Raw genomic sequence first — 15,245 nt, 5'->3', positions numbered from 1 at the left:
GCACGCTGTTTCTCTCTCTCAGAAATAAACAAAACATTAAAAAAAAATTTTTTAAACCTGTTCTGGTAATATAAAGTAACAATTAGTTGGCTGAGCATTGAAATAGAAAACAATACTAGGGTTCACATTCAGTTTTCCCTGTGTTTGCTTTAATTTTAGACACACCCTCTGAGCCTCAGTTTCCTCATCTACAAAACAATCATTGTCAAATTTGAACATTAGTACAAGGTTAGAACAACATGCTAAAAATGGAAAGTATTAGGGGCGCCTGGGTGGCTTAGTCGGTTGAGCGTCCGACTTTCGCTTACATCATGATCTCGCGGTTCGTGGGTTCGAGCCCCGCGTCGGGCTCTGTGCTGACTGCCAGCTCAGAGCCTGGAGCCTCTTTCAGATTCTGTGTCTCCCTCTCTCTCTGACCCTCCCCTGCTCACACTGTCTCTCTCTCTCTGTCTCCTAGAAATAAATAAAAAACATTTAAAATAAAAATAAAAATGGAAAGTATTTGATCAATAAGTATACATTTTCATGATAAATATTTCATGCTTGACTATAATCTGTGATTATAACAATGAAAACCATTTATTAAAAACATGCTCCGTGCCAGAGGTCAGTACAACACAATTCACAGGTATTAGTTCTTCTCCTATTATTATCTTGCAAAGTAGGTATTAATACCCCATGTAACCAAAAAAGAAGCCCGATTCACAGAGGTCGCACAGTTGGTAAGTAGGTAAATCAGGATTTGAACTCACATTCGGACTCCCTAGAGCACAGACTTTGTCTGCAGTGTACTGCATCGTGAGTGCTGATCTGTTTGTAGTGTTTGGGGCACAGGTCAACAAAACACTGACTCTGGTCTGCACTGCGCATGGCGGGTGCCAAAGGGTGGTTTTGCAAACAAAACCGGACATTCCAGGAGACCAGAGCTCTAGCGTCTGCTTCTGCCACTAACTTGCTGTCCAGCTTTGTGCAGGACCTCCCTGTGCCTCAGTTTATTCACTTGTAAAATGAAGGTGCTGTCCGCAAAATCACTAATGAACCTGTCAGCTCTAAAGACATCATACCAATATGATTTAATGTTGAGTAATTTCTGAAAGTCCCTCACGGCACTTTGAGGCCATGGCTTTTTTTTTTACTCAGAAGGCCAAGGGCAAATGCTTGTTTAGACTCACAAGAAACTCAGAACTTCTTGTCATAAACAAGACTTCTTTGGGAGGCAGCAGAGGAGGTGAGTCTTATTAAATATCAGAATATCAGGAATTCCTGGCACAGGCAGTTAAGTGTCTGACTCTTGGTTTTGGCTCAGGTTGTGACCTTACCATTCATGAGATCGAGCCCCACGTCAGGCTCTGGGCTGACAACACGGAGCCTGTTGGGATTCTCTCTCTCCCTCTCTCTCTGCCTCTTTGCTGCTTGTTTTCATTCTCTTTCTGTGTCTCTCAAAATAAATAAATAAATAAACTTAAAAAGAAATAAGTAAGTGCCAGACTATCAGAAAGGAAAAAGTAAGATGGACAACATTCGTACAGAGTCAACAGACAGGCAAGATTCTGGCTTTCCCATTGTCTAATAACTGTGCCCAACACTGATTTCTGCAACAAGGACTTCAAATCCTTGATTTTTTTTTTCATAAAGTGGAGGCTTGTTTTCTTTGAGTATGATCCCATTATTTTTTTTAAATAGCTTTATTGAGACAAACGTACATTGAAATTTACCAATCTCAGTTGGATAATCCAAAGGTTTTTAGCATATTCAGTTGTGCAGGTCTCATCACATCTGTTTTAGAGCACCTCACCCCCCCCCCCCAAGAAGAAACCCTGTACCTGTTAGGAGTCACTCAACATCCTCTCCCCAACTCTACAGCCCCAGGCAACAACTAATGTTTTTGTCTCTAACTAATAGATTTGCCTATTCTGGACATTTTATATAAATAGAATGATACAGTATGTGGCCTTCTGTGTTCGCTGTGTTTCACTTAACATAACATTTTCAAGGTTCATCCATGCTATAGTTAACATGTCAGTGCTTCCTTTTTATGGCCAGATAGCAATCCATTGTATGGATACCTTTTCTTTACCCATCCATCAGTTGATGAACACTTGAGTTTCCACTTTTTGACTATTATGAATAATGCTGCTAATGAACATTTATGAACAAGTGTTTGTGTGGGCATACGTTTCCGTTTCCCTTGGGTATATACCCAGGAGTGAAATTGTTGGATCATATGGTAACTCTGTTTAACATTTGAAGGAACTGCCACACTACTTTTCCAAAGTGGATGTACCATTTTATATCCCTGCCAGCAATGTGTCCGTGTTCTACACTCTCCATAACCTTGCCAATACCCGTGTTAACATTTTCTAAGCCATCCTGTCAAGTGTGAAGTGGTATCACAATGTGGTTTTGATTGGAATTTCCCTGAACACCAATAATGTTGAGCATCTTTTCTTGTGCTTACTGGCAATTTGTTTATCTTCTTTGGAGAAAAGTCTATTTAGAACTATTGATTCTTTGAGGAATAAGAGTAACCTTCTCAAAAGCCCTTTCCCAAAGACAAGATAGGTGGTCAGCATGCAGAGAGCTCTACAGTTCTGACCCCATCCACAAGCAGCAACTTTTCGTGAAGGCTTGAGTGGGAAGGGACTCAGAACCAGGAGTCCTTAATACCGTGAAATCTTTACAGTTTTCTTAATGGAGAAAGAGAACACATACGAACCTATATCAAATGAAACTCATTTTTCAAACTTTTGTAGTGGAACATTCTTCAGGTTGTCTTTTTCCTTCCGGAAAATCAAAATGTACTTGAAGGTCTGTTCCTAGGACACAAAAAAGACTCAAACTAACATAAAAGTCTACTTACTATATGCCTAGCTGTTTACATACGTGTAAATTCCCACAGCCACAGTCAGGTGATTAGGAACACCATTTCACTGATAAGATTGAAACTCAGATAAACCGTCACTTTTAAAGGCCACCAGCCGCCAGACCTTTCAGGGATGGGAACTGAACCACATCCGCCTGGCTGTAAACCTCAAGCCCTTTCCTTTCCTTTGTGGCTTTCTTTGGTTTTGTTCATTAACGAATATATAAAACACACTCTTGGCATGTTTGTAAAAAGCCTGCCTGTCTCTCCAGAAAGTATGGCCATTTGCCTTCCCACCAGCATGGTAGGAATATGTACTCAAACGTCCAGTCCTCATGGCATTTTAACAGATTTAACTTGTTCCACTTTGGGGTTTGCTGCTTTGCTTCAAACTCTGTTTTTAATTGAAGGGCAATTTAACTATGACTCTTAAAATTTCAACAGTCTAGTGAGTACCAACAGGGAAGACCAAGTCCTTGTTTCTAGGAAATAAAGTTTGATTTGTCTATATATATTCTCACTTTAGGTTTCATTATTTGTATTCTGTGCCCATATTTTTATTTTGATTAATTTATCTCATAGACTAATAACATGAGTTGAAATCTCCCTCACAGTTTTGTTTTGGTCACCCTGAACCAGTGATTGAAACTGATTATTCTGATATGTAAATATGAAATGATAGAAACTGCAGATCAGTGAGTGAAACAATCCAAGCTAGTAGATACTGGTGAGAGGATGGTACCAGTTGTTCCTTCTCATATTCATTGGTCAAGATTTCTGTTTCTCACAAAATAAAAGACTGGATTAACTTGGAGATCTTCCTAGTGAAAAAAAAGAAATGCTGAGTCAAATATTTAAAAAGCTTTGGAATTCACTGAGTAATGTCTCTAAGGCCACTGGCTCTCTAGGAAACCTAGGATTACGGGTCTGAGCAGGAACAAACTGCCATTCCTCACAGGTGACATGCTTGTGTAGAAAGTCACTTATTTTGTCCCCACCAGACTGGGAGTCCCTTAAGAACTAGGTTATATGAACCTTTTATGTTTCCAAGTCTTGCTGGATATACTAGGTGATGAGTACATAGTATTGAGTAAACGTTTATGAATATTCATTTTGCCTCTGGGTAAGAGTGAGGGGACCAGATGGCATAACATAGAAAATTATAGAGAAAACCCCCATGTCAGAAAATGACTTAGAAAATCTAAGCATAAAATAGCTACATTAGGGGAGTGCTGTTAAAAGTCACAGCCCTCTATACATTTAAGCACATGTAGATAGAATTAGTCACAAGAGAGATTAGGAAAATCAAAACAGAGGTTGTTAGGGTCCCTGGGAACTAAAAACATCTGGAAAAAAATCTGAGATTATGCTGAGTGAGCTAGTCAATTTTAAGTACTTGCCTGACTCCGTTTATGACCGGTAAGAGAACCAGGTCCATAAATTCTTTTGTCGCCTTTTGAAGAACTATATTCACGTATTTAGGTTTGGAATTGTGCTTTACGTTGCTTTTCTTTAGATCCTTCGGACTGTCTACCTCTACCCCAGCCTTAATGAAGTAGATGGGCATGATAAATGCCTTCTCACTCCCACCATTCATTCATTAGGCACCTGTGTACCAACAACTGTCACAGTTGAGCCCCAGTATGTGCCAACAACTGTCACAAGGTCTATGGATCCTGAAGCGAGCAACGTGGACTCTACCCTGAGTAGCTCAAAGGCATGAGGAGGTCTCACTGAGTTGACTCTGTATATACTGCCCTATAAGGTGCTACATATATACACACACTCCTACTCATTCAGTATACATACATGTAACTCTGTATCCTGTACAAAATATTTTGAACAGTATTATGGAAAGTTAAACCTAGAGTCATACTAACATGCGTTCAGAAGTAAGATTTAAATCAAACATCTTGCCTGGGGAAGCTACTCTTCGTCTCCATTTCTCTCTACAAAATGTTTGCAGGTGTGTGGGAGAATCAGTGACTTGAAGCATTTGACGGGGTAACCAGTACATAGCACGTGGCTCAGCACCCAGTCATGGCACTGTGTTCAGGTGCCATGCTGCCCTGGGCAATCTGCCCACTAAGTCTTCCCAGGGTAGGGATTCATGTGTGTTCCTTAGACTCCTCCCCAGAAATCAGTCTGGTGCCAAACACAGGGCAGGATGATCGCTTACACGAGGGTTGTGAAACATTTTAGAGAGCCTGCTACCTATCCAGCATTGCGCTGGGACCTTCTTATTAAGAGCGTTCTCAAAACGTTCTAGGATGTGAAGATTCATGCCCATTTAGACTTGGAATAACTGACTTTGTTCCTTTGTGGTTGAAGGTTGAAGATGAACTGATGCTGGCCCCAGGATTTGCAGCCCCACCTAATCTAGATTATTCAGGCTACCACCAGTACATAGAGGAGAAGCTTCCTCCCGAAAGCCCAGCACTGTATGGCCTCCACCCAAATGCTGAGATAGAATTCCTGACCGTGATGTCCAACACTCTCTTCAGAACTTTGCTGGAGATGCAGCCCAGGAATGCACTCATCAGTGAGGAGCTGGGGCAGTCCACAGAAGAAAAGGTAGAGGGTCTTTTTTGTTGCACTGATCTTAAGTGTACAACTCGATGGATTTCTCCCTTTTTATACACCTATCTAACCACCACCCAGATCAAAATACATTACATTTCCAACACTCAGGGTCAGTATATCCCTCCCCTTCCTGTCTAAAAGTAACTTCATCTTACCTCTATCACCGTAGGGTAGCTTTGCCTGTATAGATGCATTCATGCACAGTGTACTTACTTATGTCTGGCTGCTTTCATTCTGTGTTACATGTGTGAGATTCACCCATGTTGTTGCATGGGCTTGTGATCAATTTATGTTTCATATTCTGTTGTATGAATATATAATTCCTTCTTCATTCTATAGTAGGTAGATATTTGGGGTTCTTTCCAGCTTTTCACTATTAGGAATATCACAGCCGTAAATATTCTTATAGTCTCTTGTCAACCAGCACCGGCGACTCCCAGAGGTGTGCACTCATCGTTCTTACCCTCTTTGCTGAGAAGGGGAATTGCTGATAACCGGATGTAATGTGTTGTTTCGGTTGATGTTCACATGCAGTTTTCAAAAGTGCTTGTACCACTTACACTCCCACCAGCAGTCTGCGAGTGTCACTTGTTCTCTATCCTTGGGGTTTTGTGAAGGGTAGTATTTCATTGTGGTTTTAACTTTGCATTTCTTAGGAAGTGATGCTGAGTATCTTTTCATGGGATTACAGCCATGTGGATATAATCTCATATGAAGTACCTGTTCCAGTTGCTTGCCCATTTTTTAAATTGTTATCAATGTTTTTCTTACAGATTAGTAAGGACTCTGTTCTAAACATGTATCCTTTGTCAGATATATGGATGGCAAACCTCTTCTCCAAATCTGTGACTTACTTTTTACTCTATGTGTTTTTGGCTCTGTCATTTTATGATGTCTTTATTAGATTATCTTGGGAGACTGGCATTGGTTTTTGTTTATTTGTTTTATTTTTTTTTGTTTTGTTTTCAGCATTATTCTTTTGAAGGTATCTATTGCCCTGGAATGATGGGGATGAGAAGTGGACGTCAAATGCTATCTTTTTTACACTTAGATTAAAATCTTGTTTCTCACGAACTTAAAATCTTAGTAGTTTATTTTTCCCCAGATAAAGTAGCCCTTATTCCCCCTCACAATTATTAATCAGGATTTGACTGACAAGGATCAGGTTGTTGGAACACATTCTCAGGTTTCCTTATCATGAGGTCTGAGGAATTTTCTGTATTATTTCTTGAAATAAGGTCATTTGTTGAGGCACTTGGTTGTCATTTAGAGGCTTTAGGATTTATTGTGTGGTGTTTTATCCTATATACTAACATCTCCCTTATCTGAATGTTAGACTTATTTTATAAAGAAGATAAAAAAAAATCATCCATTTGGCAAAATCTATAGTATTAGATACTGTAGAAGCAGAGAGGTAGATGAGGTCTTCATTTAGTTTTGGGTTTCATTCTTTCCAACAAAGAAGCTGACCATTAAATCAGAAACTACAAAACAAATGATCTTGAGATGCCGCAACACCCCCAGATAGGCAAACAGATTGTAGCAACTAATCTATTGAGTGCTTACTATATATTAAGAACTTAAGAAAGTGCTTTGCAAATAAGCCATTTAATTCTCAGTAGCTCTGAGTAATATCGGGATCCCTATTCCAGAATTAAGTTTAGGTGGCTTGCCAGACAGCTAGAAAGGGCCAATGGAGGAAACCAAACTCTTGCTGATTCCAAAAGCCACCCTTTTATCTAACTTGCCTACCACACTATTTCATACTTTGTGCAGCTTCTATAGAGGAATAAGATTTGAGAACCTGAAAATTGTCTGCCAGGTGCTAAAGCAACTTGCTGTTCATGCTATCAGAACCATAGGCAATCATCCTAGAAATCAAGGGAAGAGGGAAACTGGCCTGAGGCTGAAGACAGGCAGCACTATCTTCACCCTTTTGTCTATTTTAGGTATTTGCTGGTTTTTCCTACCTCAGTGAGACAGGATTAGAATAAACATGCACATTGAACTACTACATGCGTCTCTGCATCTTTTATTTCTTCAGGGCAGTAAAGTAAAGAAGACAGAGACTTCCCTCATTATTGAAAATGTTGTTCTAAATTGCTCCCAAAATTTTAGGCTATGTCAGTTGGCAAGGGTAACATCATAAAGTCACCAGAATTAGCTCAAGCTTAAAGGGCATTTTTAGTTCATGTGACTTTCCAAATGACTTTTTTTTTTAATTAGCAGATTACAAAACATAATACCCAAATGTTGGGGTTCCACTTCTTTTGATTGTGTCTTTTGATGTGCAAGTGAAATGTAGTTCCTGATAGTTCTTCAATTCCATAAATGCTAATAGTGAATTAACTACAAATAGTAGCTCCTCCATGGTGGGATCTAAAGAAGGGGAGGGGCTGCAGTCATGCTCAGGTGGCTGAGCTAGTTGGCAGTGCCAGTCTGCCCACCTCAGGGAGCAGTGGACATGTTCTCACTGCATTAGCAAGCATCTTTGGGAGTTGTGGGATAGATTCTGGGATTTCCAAAAATCAAGGATAGTGTCCCTCTGACTAAAAATGAAATACAAAGGAGGCATCTGTTGACTCAGTTGATTAAGCATCCAACTCTCGGTTTTGCTCATGTAATGATCTTATGGTTTACTGAGTTCAAGCCCCGCTTCGGGCTCTGTTGCTGACAGCATGGAGACAGCTTGGGATTCTCTCTCTCTCTCTCTCTCTCTCTCTCTCTCTCTGACTTTTTACCACTCATGCTGTCTCTCTCTCAAAAGTAAATAAACCTCAAAAAAATCTTAAAAAAAATACAGAGGAGCTAAATTTTGCTTGTGTTAATGATTTAAGGTTAAGAATGTCTTGGATGACATTTTGGAGAAACTTCCGGAAGAGTTCAACATGGTGGAGATCGCACAAAAAACCTCAGACAGAAGCCCCTATGTTCTTGTTTGCTTCCAAGAATGTGAGAGGATGAATATTCTCCTTCGGGAAATCCGTGTGTCACTTGAACAATTAGACCTTGGTTGGAAGGTGAGTTTAAAAGTGGTACTAGAACAGGCTTTGCCACCTTGAAGGACACTCACCCTGTGGCCTCTCTTCTCCATGCAAGGGGGAGCTGACATTATCTCCTGACATGGAAGTACAGCAGTCTCAGCTGAGTTATGACACAGTGCCTGACGCCTGGAGCAAACTGGCGTATCCATCTACTTATGGCCTGGCCCGGTGGTAAGTGACCCCCTCCCTGCTCCCACTGACCTTTTACCCACCTGGGTGCCAGCTTGGCGTTGAGTTACTATTGTGTTCGACAAACTCTAAAGATTATACTTTGTGAGTACTTGGGGGCTGTACTTTGCATAACTGTGCAAACAGACTACCCCCAGTTGTACTTGAGTTTCTTTCATGGATTCCTCCAAAGGTAAAAATCAGTAAAAAGTAGGGTCAAAGCAAGATTCAAGTTCTGGCCTCTTACTTATTAGCTATTTGATCTTGGACAAAATACCTGACCTTCCTAATTTCTCAGCTTATCATCTCAAAAATGTAGGGAATAAAATTCCTTCACTGAGTTATTTAAATGGTCATAGGAGGTAACCTGAGTTTGCTTTTGTGTTTCTTCATATACTTATTTTCAAAGTCAGTGATTACCAATGCCATCTCAAAGCTAACTTTAAAAAGATCATAGTAGAGTACACAGTAAACCAAGCTGCTTCCATGTGTGGCTATGAGTGCAGAGGCTGGTCCCAAAGCTATGGATGGGAATTCACAGCTCTCTCCTGTCCAGTGCTCTCTCCAGTTGCTCCTTGGCCTTCATAATCAACACATGAAGTTTGAAAGGTTCTCTCCATTACTCTTTTCAGTATGGAATGGTTTTTTTTATTTGTACTTTCCTAAGCCTTTCTTCCATGAACCAGAATGCTCCTCTGAACCTTGAACTGAAAGGCCCCATGAGAACTCCAAATGAGGGCACCTGGCTGGCTCATTTGGTAGAGCATGTAACTCTTGATCTCGGGCTTGTGAATTTGAGCCCCACGTTGGATGTGGAGATTACTGTAAAAATAAAATCTTTAAAAAAAAAAAAAAAAAAACTTTGGGGAACCTGGATGACTCGGTTAAGCGTCAACTCTTGATCTCAGCTCAGGTGAAGATTTCAGGGTCATGACTTCAAGCCCCGCTTTGGGTTCCACATTGAATGTGAAGCCTACTTAAAAAAAATTTTTTTTCCTTCAAATTTTTTGCACCTTGGAACTGCCAGGTGTTTGCTGTGTAGGGAGGTGTGCAAACATAAGAGTGGAATGTGCACTGTGGAAGAAACAGATTGCCACCAATAACTGGCAGGGAAGAGTGAGCAAAGCTACTCACTGGATTTGTGTGAATGCTGCAGATGTCCAAAATCAGTTTGTTTGTTTTATTTTGAGAGAGATGGGGAGGGGAAGAGCAGAAAGAGAGGGAGACAGAATCCCAAGCAGGCTCTGCACTATCAGCATGGAGCCCAAGGCGGAGCTTGAACCCACAAACTGTGAGATTACGACCTGAGCCGAAGTTGGACACTTAACCAACTGAGCCACCCAGGTGCCCTTCCTCCCAATCAAATTTTATATTTCCAATAAAAAATATTTATATTGTATACTTAAATTTTGTTATAATGTTAACTTTGGACTTCCATCTCATTTTGTGCTTATTTCTATATTTTTCTACTTTTATTCCAATTTTTTCGGGCTTCTGTCAGTTTAATAGTTTTCTTTATACCATGCTTGTCCCTGAATAGTTCCTATTATTTTAGCAGATATGCTTTACGTTGTAACCTACACACTTTTTTTTTTAACGTTTATTTATTTTTGAGTGAGTGAGAGAGAGAGAAAAGAGTGCAGACGGGAAAAGGGCAAAGAGGGAGACAGAACTGGAAGCAGGCTCCAAGATCTGAGCTGTTAGCACAGAGCTCCGTGTAGGGCTTGAACTCACAAACCATGAGACCATGACCTGCGCTGAAGTCAGATACCCAACCAAGGCACCCAGGCACCCTCACCTGTGACTGTTCTGATATAAAGCCAACACTTTAATCTCCCTCTCACCTCCTCTGGCAATTGTAATTCAACCTCATTTTAAACTGTAATATTTTTGTTTATAGTTGGTCATTATTTTTGCTTTAAAAACATGTATTCGTATCTTTCCTCATTTGTTGCTCTTTACATCTCATTTTGGATTCCTTTGTTCCGGCCCCTTTCTTCACCGAAAGATAAAATCTACGCCAGGGCTTTCAGTGTATGTGGTGGGGAGTAAACGATGTTCTTTGTCTGAATTTTCCTCACTACGTCCTTACTCCATAGCTAACCTGCAGGTCCAGCATACACATAATTTTTCTCGGCACTTAAGTGTGGTAACTCCACGGTTTTCTGGCATTTATTATAGCTGATGAGACTGTTCTTAAGTGTACTTGTCCTCCCTTCACAACTAATCTGTTTTCTCTGGGGAAGTTTTTAAGAATTTTTTCTTTACCCTTGATGTTCTACAATTTTACTGCCGTATTTAGGTGTAGACTTTTGAAATTATATCCTACTCGCTCCTGTGTGCTATTTTAAGTGTGTATGTCTACCAGCTGCTTCCACCCTGAAAAATTCTTAGCCCTTATTTCTCCCAATAAATAGCATCTTCCTCATAATCTTCATTGTATATACTTATCTGAACTCTTTATTTTCAGTCTGTCTCTGCTATATCCTGGTTGATCTTGTCACCTCTGGGGGGAACTTCTTTATGTTTTCACTTGTTTCCAGTTTACTGTATGTCTCCACCTAACTTTTAAAATTTCATCGTCCTCGGGGCGACTGGGCAGCTCAGTCAATTAGGCGTCCGACTTTGACTCAGGTCATGTTCTCATGGCCTGAGTTCGAGCCACACGTTGGGATCTGTGCTGACAGCTCAGAGCCTGGAGCCTGCTTCAGATTCTCTGTCTCTGCCTCTCTCTGTCCCTCCCCCACTCAACCTCAGTCTCTCAAAAAAGAATAAATATTAAAAACATTTTTTAATTAGAAAAAATAAAATTTCATTGTCCGAAATCAGTTTTTCAATTCCAGGTGGTTTATACTGAAATCAGGGGAGGTACCCAACTTAGTTTCATCATTTCCTGTTTTTATGACTATTATTCTAGTTTCTTTCTCAGGAGTTTAAATATGTTAAGAAAGAGTCCCTCAGATCCCTCGTTTTCATTTGCTGGATTACCAGCCCTCATTATTCGGATTTGCTGCCAGTATTTCATGCCATAGAATCAGATGTCTTTATACTCAAATGACAGGCTGGCTGGTTATAAAAAAAAAAAAAGTTGAACCCATTTCCTCTTGGGGGCTTTGTACGCAGCAGCTCACTCTGATCAAATGCTGCTGTGGAGGGTCTGTGGCTGACTTTCTTTTTCCTTTTCTAAGAGACTTCATGTTTTTCCTCACTGTCCAGAGAATTCTCTGTCTTCAGTCTATATTAAAATACGTTTCAGTATTGATTATTCTTGGTCAAATTGTTTTGAAACCTAGCATGTCCCTGATTTTACAGAGTCAAATTTTTAATTTAGGAAAACTCAGATTTCCTAAAATTGTATGCAACTATTTCATTTTTTAATTTTGTTTTTAATTTACACCCAAGTTAGAATATGGTGCAACAATGATTTCAGGAGTAGATTCCTTAATGCCCGTTACCCATTTAGCCCATCCCCCCACCTACAACCCCTCCAACAACCCTCTGTTCTCTATATTTTGAAGAGTCTCTTACGTTTTGTCCCCCTCCCTGTTTTTATATTATTTTTCTTTTCCCTCCCTTAGGTTCATCTGTTTTGTATTAAAGTCCTCATATGAGTGAAGTCATATTTGTCTTCATCTAATTTCGATTAGCAGAATACCCTCCACTTCCATCCACATAGCTGCAAATGGCAAGATTTCATTCTCTTTTGATTGCCAAGTAGTACTCCATTTGTGTGTGTGTGTGTGTGTACACACTACATCTTCTTTATCCATTCATCCTTCGATGGATATTTGGGCTCTTTCCAGACTTTGGCTATTGTTGATAGCGCTCACTGCTATAAACATTGGGGTGCAGGTGTCCCTTGGAAATAGCACACCTGTAGCCTTTGGATAAATACCTAGCAGTGCAATTGCTGGGTTGTGGGGTAGTTCTATTTTGAAGTTTTTGAGGAACCTGCATACTGGTTTCCAGAGTGGCTGCACCAGCCTGCATTCCCACCAGCAGTGCAAAAGAGATCCTTTCACCACATCCTTGCCAGCATCTGTTGTTGCCTGAGTTGTTCATGTTAGCCATTCTGACATGTGTGAGGTGGTATCTTATTGTGGTTTTGACTTCTGTTTCCCTGATGATGAGTGATGTTGAGCATTTTTTCATGTGTCAGTTGGCCATCTGGTTGTCTTCTTTGGAGAAGGGTCTATTCCATGTCTTTTGTCCATTTCTGCACTGGATTGTTTCTTGGGTGTTGACTTTGAGAAGTTCTTTATAGATTTTGGATACCAACCCTTTATCTGAGATGTCATTTGCAAATATCTTCTCCGATTCCATCGGTTGACTTTTCATTTTGCTGATTGTTTCCTTTGCTGTGCAGAAGCTTTTTATTTTGATGAGGTCCCAATAGCTCATTTTTGCTTTTGTTTCCCTTGCCTCTGGAGACGTGTGGAGTAAGAAGTTGCTGCGGCTGAGGTCAAAGAGGCTTTTGCCTGCTTTCTCCTTGGAGATTTTGATGGCTTATGTTTAGGTCTTTCATCCATTTTGAGTTTATTTTTATGTATTTTCCATTACATTTTAAAATGTTTTTCTTCCTAATGTCCCTTTTCTTACCTGGCCATTTGCAAACCAGAATCTTGTTCATACAGGTGATCGTTTCATTTTTTTTTTTAAACCTGTTGCAATTTGGCTACAATGCATATCCTCTTGTGGCAACATTTTTAGATAAAAAAGTCTTTTTCTTCTTTTTTAATGTTTTATTTTTAAGAGAGAGTGAGCGGGTAAGGGGGGAAAGGGGCAGAGTCAGAATCTGAAGCAGGCTCTAGGCTCAGCTGTCAGCACAGAGCCCGATGCAGGGCTCAAACTCACCAGCTGCAAGATCATGACCTGAGCCAAAGTCGGATGCTTAAGTAACGGAGCTACCCAGGCGTGTCTAAAAGTCTTTTTTCTATCCTTGCTTTTCCTGTTCTTCATGCTGTAAGCTAGAAAGCATCACAACAAACTTGTGGTGACCAAGTGTGAATGTGAGCATCAACCCCACTGCTTTTCTAACACTTCACCAAACTAGGTCCCAGGAGACTTCAGAGCTAGCCCGTGTGGCCCTCACCCTGGAGAACTGCCTGCTGGCTTTGACATAGCCGCGCTCCACTTTTCCACTCTTGCTGGCAGCCCTTAATCCTGTTTCAAGGCTTGACAGATCTCCTGATTTTATCAAATAGGCTCATTTTTCCGTAGCCTCTGTGAGAGCCACAAAACTGTTGTGCTGATGAGTTCCGAAGGTGGGTAAAAGCAGCACTTTCTCAAACCACAGTCACTCAGAGGCTCCGAGGTGCTGTTTCCCTTAATTATGTCTTCCCTCCCCCCCACCCCCATTCCTGACTACTGTATGTGGAAGGTCCACTACCTGGCCTCTCCTGATAGTGGCACGATCTTGCCCTTCCAGGCAGCCCCCCATCCCAATCCTCACATGCGTTGCCACACACCGTGTCCACACTGTTGGGAGCCTGTCAGGTGGATTACATACCATCACCTGTGTGTGGTCACCACCCAGCACTCAAAGGATCTAAATAAAACTGCTGAGTAAGTGGAGATGAATTTTCCACATTCCCCAGTGTTTCTTGGCCCTAATGGTAATAATTATAAAATTGCAACAGGAAAAAGAAACCTAACTTTTTAAAGGGATCTATCTCATCGTATTGGAAAACTCTGTTACTAAAAAGCACCTTTGTTTCCGCCTACCTTGTGCTCGCCAGGTTTAGTGACCTCCTTTCGCGATGCCGGGAACTTGAAACCTGGACCCACGATCTTGCCCTTCCGGCTGTGGTGTGGCTTCCTGGCTTCTTCAACCCTCAGTCCTTCTTAACTGGTAAGCATTCCACCTAGGCAGCCCTTGCTGCTGGCACAAACCCTGCCTCGGCTGCCCGGCTCCCCAGGAGGTGGGGGGTAGGAGTGACAGTCACACGTGCAGAGGAAGTAAAGTTCCCAGCACGGCAGCCACAGGAGGTGGGATGTAGTTCACCCTGGTAAACATGTTGTCAAAGGCCACGGGCTCGCTTTCCCAGCGGCTCCATTCTGCCACCACAGTGCAAAACCAGAAGCTGTGTAACCACGTGGGCATGGCTGTTCCAGTAGAAGTTCATTTCCAAGAGCAGGGAGCGTGTCCTGCAGGCCCTAGATGGCTGTCAGTCCAGTGCAGCCACATGCACATGTCCATGAACTGGAAGCACACACGACGCCTCAGGCAGACGGGCCGCTCACTGTGGGCTCCTGGGAACCTTTGTACCACTACGTGCTGTTTCCTGCTCCTCCTCTTCCCACAGCAATCATGCAGACCATGGCTCGAAAAAATGAGTGGCCACTGGATAAAATGTGCTTGACTGTCGATGTTACCAAAAAAAGCAAAGAAGATTATGGCCATCCTCCACGGGAAGGGGCCTATCTCCATGGGCTCCTCATGGAAGGTAAGATCCCAGAGAAGCACATGTACGGTTTTTAATTTAGGATCTTCAGTTACAAGCTGGTATTTGTCTTTGGTTTACTCCCTCATTTCCTGGTCCCGTGAAATTTAATGCCAAGGTCTATGTCCAGTGTCAGCCAAACTT

At 41.4% G+C, this 15,245-nt stretch overlaps 1 protein-coding gene across 1 annotated transcript in view; it reads left to right on the top strand.

Annotated features, from left to right (window-relative positions):
- DNAH11 (dynein axonemal heavy chain 11) overlaps positions 1-15,245 on the top strand; it is a 330,986-nt gene that overhangs the window by 314,643 nt on the left and 1,098 nt on the right. Inside the window, exons 75-79 of the mRNA XM_077757651.1 lie at positions 5,195-5,437; positions 8,284-8,466; positions 8,546-8,661; positions 14,397-14,509; positions 14,964-15,104. Of these exons, the coding sequence (XP_077613777.1) occupies positions 5,195-5,437; positions 8,284-8,466; positions 8,546-8,661; positions 14,397-14,509; positions 14,964-15,104 (796 nt within the window). The remainder of the gene's footprint in view (positions 1-5,194; positions 5,438-8,283; positions 8,467-8,545; positions 8,662-14,396; positions 14,510-14,963; positions 15,105-15,245) is intronic.

Source organism: Crocuta crocuta, unplaced genomic scaffold (genome assembly GCF_008692635.1).
Source record: "Crocuta crocuta isolate KB4526 unplaced genomic scaffold, BGI_CrCroc_1.0 scaffold62, whole genome shotgun sequence".
Lineage (NCBI taxonomy): Eukaryota > Metazoa > Chordata > Mammalia > Carnivora > Hyaenidae > Crocuta > Crocuta crocuta.
Note: the sequence above shows the minus strand (reverse complement) of the source record. Positions and strands in the feature narration are given on the sequence as shown.